The sequence below is a fragment of the Leptodactylus fuscus genome, chromosome 1 (genome assembly GCF_031893055.1).
Source record: "Leptodactylus fuscus isolate aLepFus1 chromosome 1, aLepFus1.hap2, whole genome shotgun sequence".
Taxonomy (NCBI): domain Eukaryota; kingdom Metazoa; phylum Chordata; class Amphibia; order Anura; family Leptodactylidae; genus Leptodactylus; species Leptodactylus fuscus.
The window spans coordinates 50675328-50702909 of record NC_134265.1 but is presented as its reverse complement, the minus strand read 5'-3'; the positions used below and the strand labels follow the sequence as shown (position 1 = coordinate 50702909).

The 27582-nt window shown below is 41.3% G+C and overlaps 1 protein-coding gene across 1 annotated transcript in view; it reads right to left on the bottom strand.

The window, feature by feature from the left end:
- The window catches only part of ARSB (arylsulfatase B), a 99467-nt gene that overhangs the window by 24046 nt on the left and 47839 nt on the right, over nt 1–27582 (bottom strand). The window contains exons 5-6 of the mRNA XM_075270158.1: nt 22060–22303; nt 12914–12984 (exon numbers count right to left, since the gene is read on the bottom strand). Of these exons, the coding sequence (XP_075126259.1) occupies nt 12914–12984; nt 22060–22303 (315 nt within the window). The remainder of the gene's footprint in view (nt 1–12913; nt 12985–22059; nt 22304–27582) is intronic.

Genomic DNA, 27582 nt, shown 5'->3' with positions numbered 1-27582 from the left:
GACGGGTTAACCACAATCCCTTTCCCAGCCGCTTGTCAAAAATGGAGTAAGTGCTGCAAAAATGCAAAATGTTTTTGCAACATTTTGGGGCCAGTAATCTGACGTGCAGGATTTGAAAAATTTCCCACATTATGATCTTTCTAGGGCCCCATTTAACAAAAAGTAGTTCCTTTTATACTTCTGTTGCAGTTTGACAGCCATACCCAACACACTTTCAGGACTCTAAGAGGACAAAAGACAAAAATGATTAAGAGTAATACACGGAGCTGCCCTAAGACAGAATGATTATTGATATTATAGGTTATTAATATCATGATGACAATAGTTCTTTAATGGGAGGAAATAATTTCTCTGTGGTGCATAAAATGTGACTTTCAGAATAACCAAGTTCAAACACACACCTGAGAACACCGTAATGAATTGCCCTCGGATAGAAGATTAATGTAGCAGAGTACTTGCCCTTTCTAACTTTCATGCAAATGTTAAGTTTTTTCGGCTTAACCACATAAAAGGTCTTCTATGCATCCCTTGTGGTATTTGCACAATCATATATCTCTGCCACATCACATCTCTACATATTTCTCTTCCAGATGCTTCTTCTCATAACATTTATAATATACATACAAATCATATATTGTCTACGGTCACCCATATCTATCCAATAGGATCAGATAAAGGAGTTTAGTATTGCACGGGTACACAATAGAGATCATTTCATGTGACTCACTAAGACAAATTTACACTAAGTGATAGGAATCAATATATTCGAAATACATAGGACATGAAACTCTCAAAATGTGATCAGTAGAGAAAAAAACCCAGTTAAAGGGGTTGACTCAAAAAAGCTGGCCATATACACTCACCGATGGTCGGTGGGGTCTTTGGCGTCATTCTTGGGGGGGCCCCCTGGCGAACTTTTGACATAGGGCACCGCCAGACCAACACCGAAGACCCCAACCGACTGATCCCCTTCCCCCCGCATTCCTGCACACAGTATTATGCCCCAATAGTTGCCGCTGCACACAGTATTATGCCCCATAGTGGCCTCTGCACACAGTATTATGCACCATAGTGGCCCCTGCACACAGTATTATGCCCTATAGTGGCCCCTGCACACAGTATTATGCCCTATAGTGGCCCCTACACTCACTATTATGCCTCATAGTGTCCCCTGCACACAGTATTATGCCCCATAGTGGCCCCTGCATACAGTATTATCCCCCATAGTGGCCCCTACACTCACTATTATGCCTCATAGTGTCCCCTGCACACAGTATTATGCCCTATAGTGGCCCCTGCACACAGTATTATGCCCTATAGTGGCCCCTACACTCACTATTATGCCTCATAGTGTCCCCTGCACACAGTATTATGCCCCATAGTGGCCCCTGCACACAGTATTATCCCCCATAGTGGCCCCTACACTCACTATTATGCCTCATAGTGTCCCCTGCACACAGTATTATGCCCCATAGTGGTCCCTGCACCTAGAGTATAATAATTGGAGACTGAGGGGAGATACTAACATAAAAAACAATGTTACTTACCTATCCCTGGCTCCGCTCCACTCATTGGTGGGGTCAGCCATTTTCAATGACGGTCATGTGACGTCAGGGACATCACACAAGTAGGCCCAGAGTCTGTTTGGAGCCCGGAGAGGTAAGTAACAGTGTTTTTTTTAATGTTCCCTTACCTCTCCTGGGCCTCCGCTCATTATACTTTCTTATACTGTCTTTTCAGACCCCCAAGTATAATAATAGTGTTTGTGGGGCCTGCGGTGTCACTTACTGATCTCGCCTCCTGCCAGGATCGGTAAGTAAATAGTACCGACCTAGTAAAAAAAAACAAAAAAACGCAGTGGTAGTGGCCGTCACCAGGCCCCTAATGTCTCGGGCCCTGTGGCAGCTACTACCACGGTAGTTACGCCCCTGAGTGTAATGCTTCAATAAGCTGGTCCCCCTGTTTTACTTAGAGTTGGGTACCATGCATAGTGCCGCTTATTCATATGCCCTAACAGGTTTTCTAAAGAAGACACGTGTACAACCCCTTCACAACTGATAAATCACCACAACGATGAGCTATTGCAAGTGGGATGAACTGCGGGAACCTGCTGTCACCAACTAGGAAGATGCTATAAAGTCACCACAAAATGCAATATTACACATTACTTACTGAGCAACATGAGCTACATCCATGTAACATGCAGATGGACTTGGCTAGTAGAGAAGGGTTCCATACCTGGTCCAGCATACCTGGACCAGCTGACTATTGTATGTGTATTGGAACGTGCCCACTAAAAGATAATGTCATAAAACAGAAGGATTGGACATGTTGAATTTTACATGACCAATCCTTTGTGTCTGGCACATACTTACTCTAAAACACATGCATGCTCAGCTAAGTGCTGGAGGGTCATGAGCAAAAGATACCGGTAGAATGAATGTCAGCTATTAAAAATGATATTTTTTTTTTAACCACTGTGAGAATCGTAGCTTTGCAAATAATTTTCCATATAATAATTTTCCATATAATACTATTTATCAACCTCCTATGCCAGTGTTCTGGAGCAAAAAAATAAAAGAAGCACAAACCAGAGGTGTGTGACTTATTAAATACCATACAGCTTATGGTGTTTTAGGCTGTCATCTCCCCTTTGTATATAGTGGATGTGGCCATTGACCCCGGCAGATTTATCACTATTTTTGACAGTTTTCTGGGGTAGATTATAATCTTGGCACATGGACTGCGGGAATAAGCCTTTAATTTCTGATATGACAAGGTGTGCACATCCTCTGGTGGTACAAGGGATATGAAGATACTCCCCTAATGTCTTTTATATACTCATACACAATTTACACTACACTCATTATTATACTCTATTATATACCCCTATTATATAACCCATATATAACCTATTACCAGTCCATTATAATATCACTGATATATAGCAGAAGTAGTTCATTATTTATATGAACGGAAAAAGGTATTCCTCATTGATCTGTAACACATTTCAAGGTCTGGCACATACAAGGATGACGTCAACATTTCCTTACTGCAAGATCTGCTTTTAATAAAAGAATTCGGCTGGATTTATCCTACTGGGTTTCTCCCTTAATTTCGCTGGCTGCCTGATCTAAACACTCGTCTGACCACACAGCCATAAATATTGACCGCTCCTTGCTTTCACTGAGTATAATGAAGTCGCCGAGGGTGCGTTTTACCGGACCATTTATGCGACACGTTTCCCAAGGTCACGAAGGGGTTAAAAACAGCAATAATAGCAAGCTGTATAAGCTTTAGCTTAAACACTAATGTCCTTGTTTTTGCAGAAAATATGACATGAGTGTAAGGGAACAAGTGACTAAGGTCCTATATAAACCAATATGTCCAGCGCACGGTAACAGAACACAATTTTCCATCTTAATTTGTTTTAATTCCAGGGCCGGTTACACAATTAATCACAATTCTTTGCCAAAATAAACAAGTTGCTCCCGGGAACCCTTTGAAGTCAGAGGTTTACACCTCCACATAAGATTTTGTTGTATCATAAAACAAGCTCGACGACCTCTAAGGAAAATACATATAAGATCCATCATTGTGGGGGTTTAGTTCCTGGAGGTTCCAGTCTTGTGGGCAATGATCCAAGTTCCAGAAATGCAGAGGAGTGGAGAGAGAGAAAAAAAGGCCATTTCCTTCCTAATGCTTCCCATATGGGTTACACTGAATTTAACAGTGGGTTTTGTAAGTCGAAAATCACACAGTCTGCCAATGGAGTGTTCTCATGAAGTAGGGCGAGGAGCGGAGGGAAGTCTTTATCGAGCAGGTGAATTGCAGACTTGATTAGCGTCTTACAAGGCCAAATGACTTACTGGGCATATGTTCATAACATTACGAAGATTAAAAACCTGGAAAATATTAAGGCCGGCTCTGCTGCCAGTGCTAATATCACTCTTAGCAATTTCTTTTTTTTCTTTTTGTTTCAACATTTTCGCCAATTTTTGTAGCTATGAATATAAATATAAAATATAGAAAAGAATATGATGGGACAGGATTCTTTACTAGTAAGAAGTCAACAGAATTCCGGCAAGTTAATTGCACCAAAAATGTGTGTACGTGCTGTGTACATGCTGCATATTGCATGTGAAATTGCTGCACAAAATTTTGAGGTCTCCTGAAGAATCCACTGTGAAAATTTAGATTTTTTTTTTTTTAAAAATCAAAATTGGAAGTTCTTTCCTGGGGTCTAAAGATTGTCTATATAGGACCTAAAATGCAATAAGGATATTTGGGACATGCATTAATGCAGCATGCCTTCACATAGACCTTAACTATAACTGCTTAAAGAGGGCCTTGCATGTCCTCCTGCACAAGCCTCACATTGATTTCAATGGGGAGCGCACGTATGCCGGCTCCCATTCAAGTCAATGGGAGCTGATTTTTACGCGCTCATTCTGAACGTGTTTACGATCAGAATGAGCGCAGCGTAACTACATGTGAAGGCTCCCTTATATACCACTAGAAAGCTGACAGTGCACTGAATTCAGCACATTGTCGGCTTTCCCGTTATGTGCTTCCGGGCTAGAGATATCGGTGCTGTTAGTTTCGGCACTGATCTCTGCCCACTGTAAGAAGGGTGTTCTTGACAGTCTAGCTGGGCTGTGAAGAATGCCCCTCATGACAGTGCTTATTCCTAGACTTGTAGTGGAGGGGTGTTCCTCACAGCTCAGCATCATCGCTGGGCAGTAAGCAACACCCCCTCTGACAGTGGAAACAGCTCCCATGCCTGCGCAGTAGAGGTGGAACGTCGGGTGTAGGGCACAATGCAGCGCTGGGACTTTTGCACACGCTGTGGGAATCAGAGAAGAGGAAGGAGCCGTCTCGCAGGAGGAAGTCTGGAAGGAAGAGTATGATGGGGTGGGGGCGTGGGCTGAGGTAGATGGGAAGGGCTAGTAGTGGGTGGGATAGCTAGAGAGAATAGGAGGGAGTGAGTGTCAGGGAGGATGGGAGACAGGAAGAGGAGGGAGTAAGGTAAGGTGGGAGGTAGTGTGGAAGCTACAGAGCAGGAAGCTACACCATGTAAACAAATGCAGACGATGCAATGAGCTCCCAGAGAAAAAGAGAAATCTCTCAAAAGATTGCTGAAGATATTTGGGTAAATTTATTAACCCATCAATAGCACTAACAGACCTTTTTAAAAATAAATAAATAAATTTGTCCAAAAAACCCTTTAAATATATATTCTGCTAGCTTCATGATAGCCAATATACATTTTGGTACTTCTTTTGTCATTTTTGCATAAATTTCATTGGCTAGCACAGTACAACGTTATTTTTCCTGGACCGTATGGATGTTTTTAACCAAATAAACCACAACTCATTTATAACTGGAACTAATCATAAGTAATGTACTTTGTACGAGATAGAGCTCAAGATATTTGCTGTAAGATTGCTGCATGCTGCTGGATGTCTTACAAGAATTACAGTGTAACGCTTTGGCTGGAGGAGTCTTAATTCTTTCTATGACTAACAAGTCCATATTTCTTCATGTTCGAGCGCCAATGAAATCAACAATGCTTTCCTATTTTGTCCAGGTTGCTGGTGGTTATTCAGCACGTTCCTTATGTGGGATGTTATGACAGTTCTTGCCATCCCAATATGTATTTTCCACCACAATGCTTCACGGATGACTAATTGGAATGTAAGTCTATTATCCAAATGTCTTATAGACGATCCCGATCCAGATTTTATTTCTAGGATGACTGAATGGCTTTTCTTTCCTAACATATTTATTCTTGAATCTCCAGCTAATATTTCTTGTTACAATTACAGAACTTCTTAAAGGGAGTCTATCACCTCCCTCAAGCATATTCAGCTGCTGCTATCACCGGGGCTCTGCTGACACTACTTGGGGTAAAAAAGGAGAGGAACTGCTCTTATTACAAGGAAGCCTTATTTGACTGCTTGGGGAATGGCCTGTTGAGGCTACTGGTAGATGGAAAATAATTTTATTTACTTAAGGGTCCATTCACACGGAGGAAAATGCTGAGGAATTTGGTGTGGAATTTCAGCGCTGAAAAAAAAGCCTCCCATTGACTTCAATGGGTTTCTTTTTCTTCCTTTTTCCATGTGAATGGACCCTATAGGAGAAGGCACAAGCATAACAACTGAGGAAAGACGAGAGGCGTTGCTGTGACTACTGGGAGGAGAGGGGAAGGCCCTGCTGTAAATATGGTCTGAAGAGGATGCTCTTGTTACTATTGGAGGGAAAGGGGGTTTCCACTGCTGTGAGAACCTGGGGTAAGGGAGATGCTGCAAACACTGGGAAAAGAGAAAGAGGGGCCAATTGTAGGGCCAAATAGGGACAAAACGGTCAATACTGTGTGGAGGTACACGACTGGAAAATGGGTGATGGTGGAAGGTATCTGTTTGCGGGACTTAGGCAACCAAGTGTGCGTCCAATGTGGGGTTAAGCTTGAAGCAGAATACACTCAGATGGCACTCTGACTGACATCCAAGTGTATTCAGTTACGCATTCACGTCTATGGGGGCTTCCAATCTATTCCGTTTTGTTGGCATGGATGATTATAGATCAGGTCCTATCCTGCTCCATGCCATTGGAACAGAATGGATCGGAAACCCCCATGGACATGAATACATAATGGAATGCACTTGGATGACACCTCAAATCTCATCAGAGTATAGTCTGCTGCAAGCTTGGCCCCCTATGGACGCACACTTGGTTGTGTTCATGAGCCTTACAACTGTCTATATGGGTAACACTGACATCAGTAGTGGTTGCATTTGTTGGACTGTTCACACAAGCACTTTGCATCTATAGGCTAATGTATAAATCTGGTACATTGTCTAGAAAGGAAGAAAAAAGCTTCTAGTCATCTTCTGTATAAATAAATTTGGACCCGTACATATAGTAAAGCACTTGCTTCCATGTAATATATTATTGGGATTTTGATTTTTTGGCCTTACTGTAATCAACGGAGTCATTTTTGGCAAATTATGACTTCTCATAACACAATCCTCTTCTCTGCCTATGAGCAATGATTTTGGAAACACTTCCAGGTCATGAATATTGACTGTTCCAATAATTTCCTTCTTGGGTTCCCAGAAATTTTTTTTAATCTGGACATGAGTTATTTCTATGGACTGGTGATTCATGTTAAATAAAAGAAAAGGTTTTCATTTTCAAGATGAAAAATGTTGTCCATGAGCCTATATGTCTCCCCATTGAATACACTATATGTGCATTTAATGCATACAGTATACAACAATGTTACTGGCGGCCATCATTAAAATGTCCCCAAAAAATTGACATCACCTCTGATCCAAGGCTACTGGAAATGGCGGGGATGGGAGCAACAATGCCGGAGGGGAGAACACCCAAACAGTCAGGGGTTTTTAGTTATTTTAAACATTTTCCGCCACTACGCTTTGTATGATTAATAAAATGAAAAGACAAATGGACTTGGCAATTCTACAAATTTTTATGAATGAATAAAAGATTATGCTGTCCAGCCGGATGTATTATGTCTTAGCTAACTGTGGAGGAAGAACATTAAAATATTTCTGAGATTTAAGAGAATAAAGGTCCTGTGTGTGTGTGTTTGTGCGTGTGTGGGCCTCTTTGTGTCTTGCTTTTTGGAAAGTCAGCCATAAATCTCTACATATTACTTTCTGAAGTTCTGCTTTATCCTTTTTCATAAGTTATGAAAAGGCAAATAGGAAGAAGTAGATAAAAAAGATCAGAAAAGGAACAGAACAACATAGTGAGGTGGGTCAGAGGAGTTGTCGGCTGAATGACCCAAGTTGTCAGTTATGTGTATGTCCTGCTTTGCTCCTAAGAGCCTCTGCAGAATACAGCTGATCATTGGAGTGGGACATCCTGTGATCGGTGTATTGTCAGGGGATCATTGTAACAAAAAGGGATTGTCCAAAGCGGACAGTCCCTTTAAGACCAGACATAATGGCTGGAGTCAACTACGTTTGTTTAAATTTTCTTCAACGGGCAACTTGGTGGCTCAGTGGTTAAGCAGTGAAGTCCTGGGTTCGAATCCGATCAAGGACAATATCTGCAAGGCGTTTGTATGGTCTACCCAAGTTTGTATGGGTTTCCTCTGGGAACTTCAGTTTCCTCCCACACACCAAAGATCTGCAAATAGGTAATGTAGATTGTGAACCCTATATGGGAAAGTGACTGACAATGTCTGTAAAGTGCTGTGGAATATGATGGCGCTATACGAGTAAGAGAAATATATAATACAAGTTTTATTTCTCTACATAATTTACTAAATCAGCCTAGCAAAGAAATACTGATAGGGAATTTAGATTATGAGCCCTATACGGTACAGTGACAGACATTGTCTGTGGAATACATTGCCGACAGTGTCGTAACTATCAGGGTGGCAGCGGTAACGGATGCCATAGGGCCCGGGACATTAGGGGGCCCGGCGACAACCGCTACCGCTCGCTGAGTAACTCCAGCTGGTAACGGGCTCCATTTTCTTACCTCTCGTGTCTCCGGGCAAATTTCGGACCTAGTAGTGTGACATCCCTGACGCCACATGACCAGGGCCTGCGTCCTTAAGCATTGCGACACAGCCCCGTGTCATGTGACGTCCCGTATGTCATTGAAGATGGCCGACATCAGCGGGGAGTGCAGCAGAGCCAGAGAGAGGTAAGTAACAGTGCTTTTTTAATGTTTGCATTCCCCCTTACGTCTCCAATTATTATACTCTGGGGTCTGAAAACACCCCAGAGTAAATTGTTCATGGGTGTCTATAATAGGACATAATAATGTGTGCAGAGGCCACTATGGGGCATCATACTGTGTGTACAGGGGCCATTATTGGGCATAATACTGTGTGCAGGAGCCACTATGGGGCATAATACTGTGTGCAGGGGCCACTATGGGGCATAACAGTGCGTGCAGGGGGATATCGGTCAGGGGGCCCCATGTTAAAAGTTCACCACAGGCCCCCGCCATTCCTAGTTATGCCACTTTGTTTGATTGTTGATATACAAGTAAAATATTAAATAAATCTAAAATTCTAAGTCTGGATATATCTTCACATTTTGGTGACATTCACCCATTCGAGACTTATGTAGCTCAGAATCCGTATTTTTATTTGTTGCTTCAAGTTCTTAATAACATTCACATTTGCTAAAGAAATCTATAGGGAATAAGCCCTACATAGAGCCATGATTGTATGTATGGCTGGATGTCAACATCTTGTAACATACAAGACTCCGCAGGAGGCAGGTTAATTGTAAACACTGGGAGCGAGGAAATCCCTGGACAGGGAATTGTGGCCATAACAAACCTGGCAGCTGTAACCCAAACCAAGGAATTAACTGTGTGTATATATACAAGCCCGACACGTAATTATGAGATCAAGATATTAATGTATGGAAAACAAACTAAATCACCAGGACGTAATCCATACACGGTGTCAAGATTTACCACCCTTGTTCTACCCATGACCATGGTGAGACCTTAGGCATAGGGAGCCTTCTCCCATAATGTCATCAGATGGACCCCGTATGGGGTTGTTTATCCCTCAATGTAATGTTTATTAGGAACAATGAGAGATGACGATATGCTTACGGGACTGTCCCACAGGAAGCCAGCGACTCTCATATCCAGCTCATAAGTTTATTTTACAGTTGATAAAAATAGTGATTTCATGACTGCATTTTCCATTATGCGTCAGATATTTTAGAAGTGTGGAATGATAAACAGTGATACAAATGTCAATGCCACAGTGGATGACCTTCATGTTCTCTCGGAGATGTAAGAAAGCTGGAGTAACCACATCAGATGTTCATGAGGTATCATCATTTTGAAGGGGATTTCCATTATAGCATGGCCCAGATCTCTATTTTTTTCCCATAATAGGGTGGTTTCATGTGAACAGCAGAAAGCTGTCCATCGACATGAGATATTTATCAGCAGAACATTGTGAGAAGGTGCAAGGCAAAGTGCTGGAGTCCCGCCATATCAGCCCCAGATTCCTGACCTATGTGTGGTCCATTGCGGGTCTGGAATAGGCTTCAGCCCCAGGTGTGGGTCATGGGCTCATAACTGTCCCATAAAAGACTGCAGAGCCTGCACTTCAGGGCACATCCTGGGAGGAGAGAAAGTGGCTGGGTCTGTCCTGACACTGAGAGCCTTGTGGTACGGTACAGTGTTTTTTTGGTTGATTTCGTGTCACTGGTAGTAAGCCACACGTACAGTAAGTATTTTCTGTTCGGTTAGGACTCAGACGAGCAGGATTTTTGCTTGACGTTATTTTGCCTGAAGTTAAGGCTGTATTTTATATTGACCATTTCTGTGCCTGATGTAAAGGTTTATTTATTTTGCTTTTTTTCTTAAATAAACCGCTTTGTTGCAAGATTTGTGTCCCTGTCTGACTGGTTGGGTAGATTGTAAAGCCAAAGATTGTAAGCTACTCATAGATTGTAAGCCCTCGCGGGCAAGGCCCTCTATCCCACTGTGCCAGTCGGTCATTGTTAGTATTATATCTACCTGTATATTCTGTGTATTGTATGTAACCCCCAAATGTAAAGCACCATGGAATTAATGGTGCTATATAAATAGACAATAATAATAATAATAATAATTGGGTTATTAATTAAATAATAATACAAATTGGGTCCACACTGCTTCTACTGAGCTACCTTCCCCACAGTGACCATAAATGTTATATGAGTTGTGGGTGAACCTGCCAATTTCATCAACTAACCATCTAAAGTGTATGGGGTTCCCATCTCTCTATGTCAGATATCATGGGCAGTGCAGTGGTTAGCACTGTTGCTTTGCAGCATTGAATCCAGCCAAGAACTTCTGGATAGGGGTTTGTATGTTCTCACCTTGTACTCTGGTTTCTTCCCACACTCCAAAAACTTACTGATAGTCTGGGGTCACATCAGCCTTGGGTCAATGTTTGGGGATTTCATCCCCCGTTCTGCTTAAAATATGCAGAAAGAAAAGTCCTTCATGCAAGACTTTTCTCTCCACCAATTTTGGGTGGAAACCGGGCAGTCCCCATAGACCATAATGGGGTTTCCGTGAGTAACTGCTGTTTAAGTGGATAGGGTTTCCGTTTTTTCAGGTCCCCAAGCAGACCCGAAGAATGGAGACACCAAATGGTAGTGTGAATCTAGCGTTAGATTGTGAAGCACTATAGTGTGTATGTTGGCACTTTATAGGTAAGTACAACAAAAATTAATAAATAAAGTGAAAGAATGATCAGGCATGTTGGATTTCAACATGTTCAGTCCTTTGTTCTCTACTTCTCTTTCTTCTCTACTACTTATGAGTATGAGGTGCCCAAAGGGTAGCTGAATGCTAATTCATTTATATAAGACACCTTAAATTTAGTAAAATCTGCAGACAATCTGATACTTTTGGTGATCATACGCATCAAATTACCAGCAGAAATAACTAAGATAAGATGGATTTGCCAATTATTTGTAGATAAATGACTTGTTCATCATTCATATTCTGCCTTTCGTCAGAGGCTCTGACACATGACACTGGACAGGCGTATTTTGCTTATAGGACCTCAATGTAAAACAAACGTGTCTTTGTAATGCCGGACTATGCATGGAACAGCAGTCTACTACACCATCCCATATAGCAAAAAATAGCTATCGCTATGTACACCGACACAAAATGTGGCAAAAAAATCCCCTACGGCTTGATTGGTAAGTTCAGCATATGCACCATCAGATTTCCTGATGTATAACATCGAACATAGTTCATTAATGTGTGAACAGAACCTACAATATTAGTCACCCTCACATATGATGGACTAAAGAAAGACATAACGCATGCAGTGTACATAGCCAATATGGCACCATATAGACCAGACAATATATAAAATATAAATACAAACCTTTTCCTTCAAACTACATGTGATCTGTATCTGCGTATCTTTAAAGTTGCCTTTTTTCATTTCTATATGGCTTCTTTCACTGATCAGATCTATTTCTCCGACATGCTTGCTTGTGAAGCTGCAAGTTCAGATCTCAGGTGTGGTTTCTTATGAAGAATGCTCTCTTTTCTTTCCATTACTTCAATGTTCTTCTCTATGTATGCAATTCCATCTCCCCAACCATCCCCGATACTAATGATATGCTATCAATGTATTTAATGAACTAACCCCTTTGAAAGAGGTTAAAAGGTCGAACCGCAGTAGAATGTTTACAGCATACTTAAACTTATGGAGGACTTGTCAGGATAAGCTAATGTAAAGGTGTATCTGAGGATTAACACTACTTGTAGCCATTACATGACTTGCATTGTGTATTTTTTCAGAAGTATTCCCCTCTGCAGGCTTCATTTCCAATTCTCAATTTCCGTTGAGCTAGAGGATAGAGACTAGCTGACTATGATGTCTCCAACACACAGCACAAGGATAAAACAGGACTGATCAACAAACATTATGGAGGGAAAGGATACTAGACAGTAAAAAAAAAAAAAAAAAGTGGTGGAGATAAATGATACGTCAATTAGTTAACAATCTGTCTTGGGAGACCAAGACGGATTTATCAGAGATTTCAGCATGAGTGGAGAGTTTATGAGGGAAGAGACGTTAAAGAACCTGATACGTGGAGTAGAAGTATTTTTGTCTAATAGGACATACTTCAAAGTTTCTTATATTCACTAGTGCCATTGATTAAAGCACAGTTTGTTATCATATTGAGGAGATTTGGGTCTGTATGTGACCAGATAACACTACATCCTAGCCAGATCTGTTCGGCTACATCATCTGATCATGACACTATCCAGACCTCAGGCCTCATCACTATACTTGCTTTATTGAAGGCAGAATTTTTCTTCTGCTTTAATGAAACTCTGCGAGATCTGAAAGAAATGAACAAAGTGTGTTACTTACACGGGTAGTCATCCTCAAAGAGAGGGTCTATGTTATGCAGCAGCTCCACTCGGGGGGATGGGCTTCCTTCACTAAAACAGAATCAAGAAAAGCCAAATATTATTCCCCTTTCTAACATCTGCTAATTGTGTTTTCTATTTTAATACTTCCTTTGTTACAACCTTAGGAAATTACTGGCTTAACAGTAAACCATTAGGTCTTTCTTCTAACTCAGCTGAAGAATATGACACGTAGCTAACCATACAGACCCGTGTAAGGTTCACGGGCAAATATACAGATATTTATGAGAATTACAATCAGAAATTATATGGAGAACATCACAGATATTATATAAGCAGCGGTGTCTATATCTAGGTTTATAGTATTGCTTAATATGTTGGTACTATATAAGCAAGGGAAAATAGAAAATAGATAGATAGATAGATAGATAGATAGATAGATAGATAGATAGATAGATAGATAGATAGATACCGTAGATGATAGATAGATAGATAGATAGATAGATAGATAGATAGATAGATAGATAGATAGATAGATAGATAGATAGATGCAGAAAATGCACACAGCATCAGGGCATATAAAATGAGAGATAAATAAATTTGATCTATAAACTACACATATAAATAAGAGGTTCTTCGTTATACATATTTGATCACACAGTAAGAAGCCCTGTACTTTCTCCAACAAGGAAACCTCATTCAGAAGGGTCCCTACACTAAACATCTCTCTCCTGGAGCCTGAATATGTCTACAAATGTAAATACAAGGCAAATAGGATCCAAAGCCATACCACACTCCAAAAATGGCCTTAGGCTGCCTCCACAATAGACTTGCTCTCCTTCCAATTGCACAGGTCTATTTAATGGGAATAGAATAGGAATTTTAGTTTCCAATCTTCCAAAGGCCATTTAGGAGTAGAGGATGGCTTTCAATCCCACTTGCCCTGTATTCGCACTGTAATATTGTAATATTGCAATGTAATATGTACTATTGCCATAGTAGTTTGCACCCGTTCACATTAAGATGTGCTGTCTGAATTTTCTGTATAGACCGAGTGTAATGTGCTCTGTAACAAGTGGTCACAATTGAATATGCTTTGGGGGAGATGGTAGATTTCTTTTAAAGGCGCTGTTCCATTAGGGACACTAATAAGATAAGATAGGATACAACAAGATAAGATAATCCTTTAATAGTCCCACCATGGGGAGATTCAGTGTATTATAGCAGCATGGATAATACAGTAATATATTACAAGAAAGAACACCTACAAGCTCATAGCAGATAGAAAAGATACTAGGAGTCGCAGCAACTAAAAGAAAAGAAAGACTCAGGATCATTTAGTTCTCTGTACGGAGTGATCTTCGATTAGTCTGATGTTGATTTTACAGCCTGACCAGGTTTAGGTGGAAGGACGTCCGATAGTGCTCCTTTCTCACACTGGGGGTGAATCCGTCGGTCACTGACAGTACTGCCCAATGCTATCACAGTCTCATACATGGGATGGGAGTTATTCTCCATTCTATCCACAGGCTGGGGGATAAGTGTCAGATTGCTGGGGGTCCAACCACTGGGCTTTCCAGCGATCAGGAAAGCCCCCATGCCTTCTCCTTGTGAATAGAGTGAGTGCGCTCGTGTTATCAGGGCATTTCATTTAGTGCTATGGAGCTTCCGGGACTGTAATCTCTGACAACCCCATAGCAATGAATGGAGCATTGGTCACGCCAACATACTGCAGCTTCAGTTACAAGGTACAGGCATGGAGGTCTTTCAGTTTCCTGTTCTCCTGATCACTGGGGAACCTGGTGGTTTGAGACCCAGTGATCTGACATATATTAATAATACTAATTATTAAGACTAATACTGTACTTAGCAATTCAGTTACCACAATTATATCTCTGACTGGATTATTATTAATATTGTTTACTTATATAGCACCATTAATTCTATGGTGCTGTACATTATTATATTAATTCCATGGTGCTTTACATTTGGGGGATACATACAGTACACAAAATATACAGGTAGATATAATACTGACAGTGATCGGCTGGCACAGTGGGGTAGAGGGCCCTGCCCGCGAGGGCTTACAGTCTGTGAGGGAAGGAGGGTAGAGGCAGAAGGAGAGGGGGAGACTGTACAGATGGCAGTGCGGTGATAGTGTTATTGGAGGTTGTAGGCCTTCCTGAATAGCTGAGTCTTCAGGGCCTTCTTGAAGCCTGTGATTGTGGGGGTCAGTCTTATGTGTCTTGGTAAGGAGTTCCAGAGTATGGGGGATGCACGGGAGAAATCTTGGAGATGGTTGTGTAAGGAGCAGATAAGAGCAGAGCGGAGTAGGAGGTCTTTGGAGGATCTGAGGTTACGTGTGGGCAGGTATCAGGATATTAGGTTGAAGATATATGGAGGGGACAGGTAGTGGATTATAATAGAAGATATCTCCTCTGACTCATCATTGCATCAACAGATGATGTCAATAGATGATGTCACTGTTTATTTACTCCCTCTTCTCGCACAGAACATGTCCAGAAAACTATCCCATAGAACTCAATGAATTGACTCCAGATAATTTTTTCCTCTGAGTATGACTATGAGATAATACATATCATTAAATTGCTGAAGTTGCAGAGCAGAAAAGAAGCTCAGAGAGATGTCAATCCCCATAATAAAAAAAACCCCTGAAGTTAAAAAAAATCTACAATCAGAAAATTAGATCATATTAGACAAAAAAAATCTCATTTTAGCTAGAAAAAAAAATTGATACATCACCTTTTAATATCTTCTGTAAGAGTCCATTCACACAGAGGAAAATGGTGAGGAATTTGGTGTGGAATTTCAGCGCTGAAAAAAAAAGCGCCTCCCATTGACTTCAATGGGTTCCTTTTTCTGCTAGCCTTCGTGTGAATGGACCCTAATAATATAGTGGATGTCAGGGCTCTAAACACGGTGTCCACTCAGGAAATGAGAGAGTGCCATATCCACTGGATCTCCGAGATTGGGGGCATTTTATACTTTAGATGCCTCAGTCAATTGCAACCGAGGAATTTGGCTGCCGTATGGCTTCAGATTGCCACCTTGGAGCGTCACTTGGAACGCAGTAAATAAATAATGTCCGAATTGCTTGTTTGTTTTGGCTCCCAAAAACAAGTGAATAAAAAGTCATCAAAAAATGTTAATGTTCCCCAAAATCATGTACATTAAAACTATATCATGTCCTGCAAAAATAAAGCTCTGTACATGTAAATCTTAAAAAGTTATAGGGTCACAATATGGTGACGCAAAGAAATTATTGTATTTTTCAAAGTTTTGAATTCGGAAGAGGGTTAAAACAGAAGAAAAATGGCATACATTTGGTATTGGTGTCATTATATCGATAATATAGAGACGACTGGTTGACAATAGCAGACCGGTTTGACAATATGCAATAACCTCTTCACATCAGCGATGGTGTTGCTGCTTGTACAAGTGTTCTCAATGGTAAGAGAGGAATAAACCACTAGTTGGTGTAGAACAATTCACGAAACCCTCCCACGTAGTCTTTCTCTTCCATATATAGAAGTGATTTTTATTAGGTATTTTATACATAAATTAAATTTATTTGTCAGCTCATTTGTTAATTTACTTAAAATCTACATAATTACTGGCGAATGTTTGCATTAACCTCGCATGTACGAAAACCTTTACTTGGCTTTTAGTTTTACTAAACACAATAAACACACTGAATAATAATTCGTCTCATATAAACATTTGATTTCTCGCTGCAGTCTTGCCCAAAAAAGAACACTTATGATGAAAAAAGTCAAGATGACATATTGTAAGTATTGTCATCTGAAGAGTCGAGAAATTAGCGCGATGATTCCTTATTGGGAAGAAGTCACATGTAACGCTGCAAGATCAAAACAGCTGCGGAAATGAAACATTCCTTTCCTAATGAAAAACAATCTTTACTCCACTCACTGGAAACTTCCTCCAGAGAAATGGAAACCTGGGATTATAACCAGAACCTGAACTGCCAAATGTTAAGCCGGTTATACACGTATAGATAGCAATCTCACCAGACTGCCCCATACACATGCATACCCGGTTCAGCTCAGGAAGAGGGGAGAAATCTGTAACCATGGTGGGGAATGTAGCTCAGTAGAAGCAGTGGTGCGGACACAACCAGTCAGAGACAGGGACACAAATTTTGCAGCAAAGTGGTTTATTTAGGAAAAACTGCAATATAAATAAACCTTTACATCAGGCACAAAAATGAGCAAAATAAAATACGCCCTTAGGGCTAGTTCACACGTGAGTATAAGGGGAGGTTTTTGACAGCGGATTTCGCGTCCAAAACCTCCCCTTATAATGGTGGTCTATGGAGACATGCTCTTTCTTCAGGCGGAAGCCGCGCGGGCTGCGCCGCGCGGCTTCCGCCCGGCTGCAGCTCCCTCCTATGTCGGCTCATTCATTTGAGCCGACAGCGCAGGTGAAAGCCGCGACTCTCTCTGTGTCAAAACCTGCGCGGGCAGTTCACGTGTGAACTAGCCCTTAACTTCAGGCAAAATAACGTCAAACAAAATCCTGCTTCTCTAAGCATGAACCAAAATAGAAAATACTAACACACAAAATCAACCAAAAGTGTCAGGACAGACCCAGGCACATCCTCTCCTCTCAGGATCTGCCCTGAAGTGCAAGCTCAGCAGGCTTTTATTGGCCAGTAACAAGCCTCAGGACCCACACCTGGGCTGAAGCCTACTCCAGACATGCACTGGACCACACATAAGTCAGGAATCTGGGGCTTATATACCGGGACTCCAGCACTTTGCCTTTCACCTTCGCCCACCGTAAACTTCTGGATGTGGCTCATCTTCCTGAGAACTAAAGCATCAGGTAGTGGAAAAGTCAGGATATCCCCATACAAACTAGATGGTCCTCTGGTCCCTTCTAAAACAGCAGGTTCAGCTGATACACATGTAATAGGGGGAATTTATTAAGACTGGGGTTCTGTACACCAGTCTCACTTAAGTCCTTGGTTGGTTCGACATCCGTCTGAAATATACATTGGCTTACTTCTGTGCGGCAGAATTAATAACAGGAACTGGTATGTAGTTCAGGTATAACTCACACTAGCTTTCTGGGATAAATTATAGCAAATTTGTGAGGGTGAGGAGTCTCCACCATAGTCTCCATCCCGCTCTACCCACTTTGGGCCAGGAAGGAATAATATGGTGCATCTATGCCAGATGGTGTGGATGAGGTAATACATTTACCCAATGTGCTTTAAATTTGTTGGGGATACTTTCCAATCTTAATCCCAAGAACACTTCACGGTGAAAAGATTTATGCTACAGAGATAAATTGTATATGTGCACATGTATACAGGCCATTATAGGGGATGTTCACCTGTAGGTGCTTCTAAAATATATATATATATATATATATATATATATATATATATATATATATATATATATGTGTAAAACTTTGATTGCGCCCAGAAATTTCAATCGTAGCACACTTGGGGTCGCAATATGACTTCATTAATTTACATTGGTGCAGGACGACATAGCAACTTTTGGTCATGTAGCCCTAGGCTAAGTATGTACAGCCCTGCAAGCACTTTATACCAGATGACATTACTGATATAATTTACTATGGGGTCAGCTACGAGAAACAAATTTCACATGCCATGTTTGTCCTTCCAGACACAAGATAGATATGTGCATAATTTTTCCATAAACTGTGTAAGGACAGGAGTCCCGGTATATCAGCCCCTGGTTTCAGGGCGGGTCTTGTATAGGCCTCAGCCCCAGGTGTGGGTCCTGGGATCATTACTGGGCCATAAAAGGCTACAGAGCCTGCAGTACAGGGCAGATCCTGGGAGCGAGAGGAGGCGTCTGGGTCTGTCCTGAAACACAGAGACTGGTGAGACTGTACTGGGCTACTTTGTTTTGTTCATGCGGCTGGTAGTAATCCACACTTCTAGGCAATTTTATACTGTTTAGTTAGTGCTCGGGCAAGCAGGGTTTGGTTTGACGTTTTTTACTTTGCTTATTCTGTGCCTGACATGAAGGATTATTTATTTTGCTGTTTTTTCAAATAAACCTGTTTGCACCAGACATGGTGTCCCTGTCTCTGGTTGGGTCCACACCATTGCTGGCACCAAGCTACCTTCCCCACAGCACATATAATGTTGGAACGGACATATATAATGTTGGAACTTTTATTTAATTCTCTCCTTCTACCTTCTGCTTCTGGTTTTATTAATTTCTCCATTATAAGGAAGAGCTTACCAAAATAGTACTATATTAGAAAATTGCTATTTATGCATTCTCTAGTACATTTATATAGGTTTACCAAGGCAAGCATGTGCTTTAACCCTAAAGTTTAAGCGAATAAAAAGTATTTTAAGTTTAGCCTACACTATAGCCAAGGTAAAACAATGATTTAATATTGTTAGATGAATTACCCAACAGAACATGGTCGCAGACTAGTAACAAATCACAGGAATAGCCTCAAAATATCGCCCTGATTTTCCAAGTTCTGATAATCTAGTTGTCCTTTTGGAAAATTCCAGAATTTATATCCTTGACATTTCAGTTGTGCGATAAGAGTTTCTTTGACTTTCCAACACGGAACATTCTTTACATTTCTACATCTCTGCTCTTTTATTTCTACCGGCAGTCTAAGGATTATCTGTATGGTAATGTGCAATGAATCTAGTAGTGCATTGGGCCTTATTTGATGAAATATCGGTACAAAGCTAGTCAAGCACCAATGACCAGGCCTTATTTGAGATCTCATTTTACTGTGGATTCACACTGAACCTGACCCATGGAAAACTTACTTACTGAATATCATGTTGCACTCTGGGGTCACCAGTCTAATTTTCCATACAGGGAAGCTCCAGTCATAAAAGAGCCGGTGTCTCTAATAAAGTGGCCATTCAATGTCGGTACAGCATACCTACACAAACGTACATCTAATGTTTTTAAGGTTCCTTGCAGATGGCCATGGACGACTTCAGGGTAACCGATGTGATGAAAATGGACAGTAATGGACGGATCATATCTCATTGAAATCATTGGGACTTTTAATGGATTTCTGATGGATCTATTAGTGTCCATTGTAAACATTATTGTAACGGATGCTAGTAATGGACACTAATAATGGTAGTAAATGCTCCCTTATCAGCAGAAAACATGCTTAGATCTAGGAACATAGAGCCAAACTAGAAACGTAATCACAGGCAGAGAAGGAGCAGTAAGGGCTCGTTCACACGTGAGCCCAGGGGAGGTTTGTGACAGCAGATTTCGCGTCAAAAACCTCCCCTTACAATGGTGGTCTATGCGGCTTCCGCTCCCGGCAGCACCCTCCTATGTCGGCTCATTCATTTGAGCCGACAGCGGAGGGGAAAGCCGCGACCGCGATGGTCGCAGCAGGCGGGTTTTGACCAGAGAGAGACGCGGCTCGCTGCGTCTCTCTCGGTGTCAAAACCCGCGCGGGCAGTTCACGTGTGAACTAGCCCTAAAGGTAAGATCACAATCCCTCTGGACTGGTCAATGGGGCAGCACTCAGCTCTACATCTAAAGGTTCTGACTGACTGAGCAGAGGAAACATGACAATATTTAAGAGATGAGAAGAAAACAAAATCCCCGGCACCGAGCCGTTCTTTGTGTGATACCTTTGGTATATGAAACAGATATATAAAGCAATACAGGTGTCCGCTCACCTGGCCTGGTTGTGTTGAACACAACAACCAATAGACGTGATATAAAGAAAACCGGTAGAACCGGAAGGCAGCTGCTGATAAACGTCTTCGGGGACGTCAGACCAAAGTAGGGGAAGGGACCAGCCTCGCGGAGGACAGGCAGAAAATCAGCGCTCACCCAGTTTTTTTGGAAAATGGAAGGCAACTATATTTTGGCACCACGCGTTCTGGGCAAACAGCCCTTTTTCAAGTGCAATAACAATCCCGCCACTGTGGACAGTTTGCAAACTGTCCACAGTGGCATGATTATTATTGCACTTGAAAAAGGGCTGTTTGCCCGGAACGCGTGGTGCCAAAATAAAGTTGCCTTCCATTTTCCAAAAAAACTGGGTGAGCGCTGATTTTCTGCCTGTCCTCCGCGAGGCTGGTCCCTTCCCCTACTTTAATATTTAAGAGATGGCTGCCAGCAGTGCTGCACGAAAGGGAAGAATGGCTGCCAGCAGTGCTGCACTAAAGTTAAGACGGGATACAAGCAATCATGAAGAATCTACACCAGTATTTTGCTGGATTGTGACTTTTTAATGCCACCTACAACTAAATTAGTAACAAGTGGTGTTTTTTACACAGGGCGACAGTGCACAGGGCGACACTGGATGCATCCAATTCATGACACGGCCTGAGCCTTGTTATAAATCTGTCGATTTCTCCACCATTTCAGGCATCATTAAGACTGATTTATGATACACTAGTCTTGATGAATATGCTCCTGTTTGTGCACAAAAATGTGTCAAAAAACATGAATGTATCGAAGCCTTGCAGATTTTAAAAACAGAATTTTCTGACATATCCACAAAATGTAGTCATATTACAGGCATGACATCGACCTCAGAAAGAATAGTCTTACTTACACCGTAGTAAGTGGATAAGAACACAATGAATCTAATGGACAGTCTATTTTAAAGGGGTGTTCTATGCCATTCCCCCCCCCTCTGCAGAGGCTTTAATATAATAAAATATGGATACTCATGTCTCCATTTGACCAGGGATAAAGTGGAAAGTCACCATTGGGGTCTCCGGTTTTTGTTGATCTTCTACACACATGTTAATGCCTCAGCCAATCATTCTAGTTGAGTGGAGTATTACTGCTCAGCCACTGATTGGCTACATTGCTCACATGAGGATCAAAGGTCAGGGGGACTGAAGACCTGGATGGAGACTCTCTATTGGATTCCCAGCTGAATAGAGATGTGGGTATGTGTATTTTATAATTTTAAGTTTGAGCAACGGGGGGATGAATTAGAACACCCCTTTAAGGAGGAAAAATAGTTTTGGGTTAAAGAACTAGTGGGATCCCTTGATGGCTGAGTATCAGAAATTTACTCAATCTAACTGTCTAGTATGACATGTCTTTATAAATCAGAAATTTCCTTTAACTTATCACAAGTCCAGAATAAAATTACCTGATTGTATTCCATACGTTGAATCCATCCAAAGGCTTGGTACCATTGATCGTACCTCCAGCCAGATGCACTAATGTTGGCAGCCAGTCTGATATATGGATCAGCTCTTTACTAATGACACCTCTCTGCTTCAATAAGGGGCTCGTGACAAAGCCAACTCCTCGTACTCCTCCTTCCCAGAGGGTCAGTTTTCTTCCGCGTAAAGGCCAATTGTTACCACCAGTCATCGTCTGCCCACCATTATCTGTAACAGAAAAAGTTGGGAAAAAGAATTTGTTAAGATGGATTTGGTCCCCAAAATGAGATGAGATTCAGTGTCATAAATAAAGAACAAAGATAAAAATGAGCCCCTTTCAGGTTTACCTCGGGACCTATATACAGTCATGGCCAAAAGTTTTGAGAATGATACAAATATAAATTTTTTCAAAGTCTACTGCTTCAGTTTTTCTAATGGCAATTTGCATATACTCCAGAATGTTATAAAGAGTGATCAGCTTAACAGCAATTACTTGCAAAGTCAATATTTGCCTAGAAAATGAACTTTATCCCCCAAAACACATTTCAACATCATTGCAGCCCTGCCTTAAAAGGACCAGCTAACATCGTTTCAGTGATTGCTCCATTAACACAGGTGTGGGTGTTGATGAGGACAGGGCTGGAGATCAATCTGTCATGATTAAGTAAGAATGACACCACTGGACACTTTAAAAGGAGGCTGGTGCTTGGCATCATTGTTTCTCTTTTGTTAGCCATGGTTATCGCTAAAGAAACACTTGCAGTCATCATTGCACTGCACAAAAATGGCCTAACAGGGAACAGCATCGCAGCTAGAAAGATTGCACCTCAGTCAACAATCTATCGCATCATCAAGAACTTCAAGGAGAGAGGTTCCATTGTTGGCAAAAAGGCTCCAGGGCACCCAAGAAAGACCAGCAAGCGCCAGGACCTTCTCTTAAAAGTGTTTCAGCTGCGGGATCGGGCTACCAGCAGTGCAGAGCTTGCTCAGGAATGGCAGCAGGCAGATGTGAGTGCATCTGCATGCACTGTGAGGGCGGAGACTCTTGGAGCAAGGCCTGGTCTCAAGGAGGGCAGCAAAGAAGCCACTTCTCTCCAGAAAAAAACATCAGGGACAGACTTATTCTGCAAAAGGTACAGGGAGTGGACTGCTGAGGACTGGGGTAAAGTCATTTTCTCTGATGAATCCCCTTTTCGATTGTTTGGGACATCTGGAAAACAGCTTATTCGGAGAAGATGAGGTGAGCGCTACCAACAGTCTTGTCTCATGCCAACTGTAAAGCATCCTGAAACCATTCATGTGTGGGGTTGCTTCTCAGCCAAGGGAATCGGCTCTCTCACAGTCTTGCCTAAAAACACAGCCATGAATAAAGAATGGTACCAGAATGTCCTCCAAGATCAACTTCTCCCAACTGTCCAAGAGCAGTTTGGCCATCAACAATGCCTTTTCCAGCATGATGGAGCACCTTGCCATAAAGCAAAGGTGATAACTAAATGGCTCAGGGAACAAAACATAGAGATTTTGGGTCCATGACCTGGAAACTCCCCAGATCTTAATCCCATTGAGAACTTGTGGTCAATCATCAAGAGACGGGTGGACAAACAAAAACCTACACATTCTGACAAAATGCAAGCATTGATTGTGCAAGAATGGACTGCTATCAGTCAGGATTTGGTCCAGAAGTTGATTGAGATCATGGCAGGGAGAATTGCAGAGGTCCTGAAGAAGAAGGGTCATCACTGCAAATATTGACTTGCTGCATTAACTCATTCTAACTGTCAATATAAGCTTTTGTTACTCATAATATGATTGCAATTATATTTCTGTATGTGATAAAAACATCTGACAAACACACATAAAAACCAGAGGGCAGCAGATCATGTGAAAATATAATATTTGTGTCATTCTCAAAACTTTTGGCCATGACTGTATTCTTAACACTCTGTGATAGATAGTCAGGGTGCCCCTATACCTTTTTATAAGTATATTTTCAATTTCTCTTGTGTTGTGTTGAATCTATGGTATGTACACCCTTGTTGTCCTGCCCTATGGCACTCTCCCAGGATGCTTCTATAGTATGGACACCCTGTTTATGACATTGAATGGACGAATCCATTATGTTCCAGTAATAAGTCTAACAGGATGCATGTTGCTGTACTTTCTACTGAAGACAATGTCCATCTTTCCATGTAATAGTCAAATCTCTTTATAGCAGTACGATAGTTTTTTGAGGAACTGCATGCAATTGAGTATTTGGTGGTAGCATAGACATTCACTTCTTTCCTGATCAACTCAGGTTTTTGGTGCAATCATTGGTTATTGGAATTGACTCCATGTTTCCTAACATTACATCAGACTTGCATACTAACGCTAATGTCCATCAATTCTGGTAGCACATATTAGAAAACCATATCCTCTAGGCCATCAACAGTTGCTGTTAGAGGCTACTCCTGGGATATAGGAATCAAGTATTGGTTTTCACCTAGATTCTGACCAGAATCTGTCTCCTATTGTTTTCCATGGAAGATAGTGAGGTAAGCTTTTTTTTATGTAGATTGTGAGCCCCATATAGAGATCACAATGTACATTTTTTTTTGTCCTATCAGTCCTGCAAGGAGAACATACAAACTCCTTGCAGTTTTGTTCCTGGCGGGATTCGAACCCAGGACTCCAGGGCTGAAAAGCTGCAGTGCTAACCACTGAGCCACCATGTTGCCCCAGCTTTTTTTTTTTTTTTCCAGGACACTTGTGTCTATCCTCCTCACAGATTCCATGTTGTGAGGATGCCACTTATTAGCCCGATTGTGTCTGATATTAACCACTGAGCAAACCCATGGCGGAAAGCCAAAAATGCAAACTACACAAAACTGGAAATCTGAAGAGGAGACTCTTTGGATAGGTCATCAATTAAAGATTGGTAGAAGTCAGACACCTGGGCCCCAGCTATTAGAAAATCCACCAGTGTTCGGGTGAACGCCGCAGCCTCTTCTTGAGCACTTAGCAATCATAGCGTTATACATATGTTCTACGGCCATACCATCTGACTGATAAATATGACGTAACATGGCCTGTGAAGAGTAAGCGCTACTCAGGGAGCACTGCTGCCACTTCACTTAACAGCACAGAAGCTGGCAGGTATGCCCAACATTCATCTAATGTGTATGCCCATCTTTAGACTTTTCCCCCTTGTAGTGGGTCTTCTCAGTAACCATGAAAAGATAAATGAACGTCAATGAATTTATAAAAACCTTATAAGACCAAAACATTTTTCCATGCAGAAATAGAAGGCATATACAGTCCTATGAAAAAGTTTGGGCACCCCTATTAATCTTAATCATTTTTAGTTCTAAATATTTTGGTGTTTGCAACAGCCATTTCAGTTTGATATATCTAATAACTGATGGACACAGTAATATTTCAGGATTGAAATGAGGTTTATTGTACTAACAGAAAATGTGCAATATGCATTAAACCAAAATTTGACCGGTGCAAAAGTATGGGCACCTCAACAGAAAAGTGACATTAATATTTAGTACATCCTCCTTTTGCAAAGATAACAGCCTCTAGTCGCTTCCTGTAGCTTTTAATCAGTTCCTGGATCCTGGATAAAGGTATTTTGGACAAACAATTCAAGTTCAGTTAAGTTAGATGGTCGCCGAGCATGGACAGCCCGCTCTCAAATCATCCCACAGATGTTCAATGATATTCAGGTCTGGGGACTGGGATGGCCATTCCAGAACATTGTAATTGACCTCTGCATGAATGCCTGAGGATTTGGAGCGGTGTTTTGGATCATTGTCTTGCTGAAATATCCATCCCCGGCGTAACTTCAACTTCGTCACTGATTCTTGAACATTATTCTCAAGAACCTGCTGATACTGAGTGGAATCCATGCGACCCTCAACTTTAACAAGATTCCCGATGCCGGCATTGGCCACACAGCCCCAAAGCATGATGGAACCTCCACCAAATTTTACAGTGGGTAGCATGTGTTTTTCTTGGAATGCTGTTTCTTTTTGGACGCCATGCATAACGCCTTTTTTTATAACCAAACAACTCAATTTTTGTTTCCAAAATGAAGCTGCCTTGTCCAAATGTGCTTTTTCATACCTCAGGCAACTCTATTTGTGGCGTACGTGCAGAAACGGCTTCTTTCTCATCACTCTCCCATACAGCTTCTATTTGTGCAAAGTGCGCTGTATAGTTGACCGATGCACAGTGACACCATCTGCAGCAAGATGATGCTGCAGCTCTTTGGAGGTGGTCTGTGGATTGTCCTTGACTGTTCTCACCATTCTTCTTCTCTGCCTTTCTGATATTTTTCTTGGCCTGCCACTTCTGGGCTTAACAAGAACTGTCCCTGTGGTCTTCCATTTCCTTACTATGTTCCTCACAGTGGAAACTGACAGGTTAAATCTCTGAGACAACTTTTTGTATCCTTCCCCTGAACAACTATGTTGAACAATCTTTGTTTTCAGATCATTTGAGAGTTGTTTTGAGTAGCCCATGATGCCACTCTTCAGAGGAGATTCAAATAGGAGATCAACTTGCAATTGGCCACTTTAAATACCTTTTCTTATGATTGGATACATCTGGCTATGAAGTTCAAAGCTCACTGAGGTTACAAAACCAATTTTGTGCTTCAGTAAGTCAGTAAAAAGTAGTTAGGGGAATTCAAATCAATAAAATGATAAGGGTGCCCATACTTTTGCACCGGTCAAATTTTGGTTTAATGCATATTGCACATTTTCTGTTAGTAAAATAAACCTCATTTCAATCCTGAAATATTACTGTGTCCATCAGTTATTAGATATATCAAACTGAAATGGCTGTTGCAAACACCAAAATATTTAGAACTAAAAATGATTAAGATTAATAGGGGTGCCCAAACTTTTTCATAGGACTGTATAATGAAATATCTGCAAAGCTATATAAAAATACAACACACTTATTTTCAATGCAGAATGTTTTTATCAATGAGCCGTAACATTTATGTGGATCAGGGACATTCTCATTTTCCATTGAGGATAATTTTAGGATTTCATATCAGTAAAGGACAAAGGATGGGTGGTTACTGTTCTCTCTACTCATTCCAGAAATACCATATTATTAGGTCTTTCTTATGTCTGGTAAAATTAGGAGGAAAAAACCACTTGAAAATGACCATTGACTTCCCAGCTGGATAGGACTGTGTTTACTATGGTGCACAGATAAATTACAAGCCACGACGTAACGTCTCATCTATGTACTAATGTAAACATAAGTGTACGGACATTACTAATGCAGGCAGCAAGGGTTCCATCTCCTAGGGTCAGTCACTAAAGCACTGTATACAATGTCAAGCTGTTAATGTGTATTTAACTCTATAGCATGCATGGGTTTTGTACTAAACATGTCTGATGGGTTTGGATCCCAATTCTCACCCATAACTGGCCCTCAGCCTAACTTTGAAGGCAGTCGCTGCATCTACGTAGAGATAGTATGGAGAGATGACAACATACATGTTC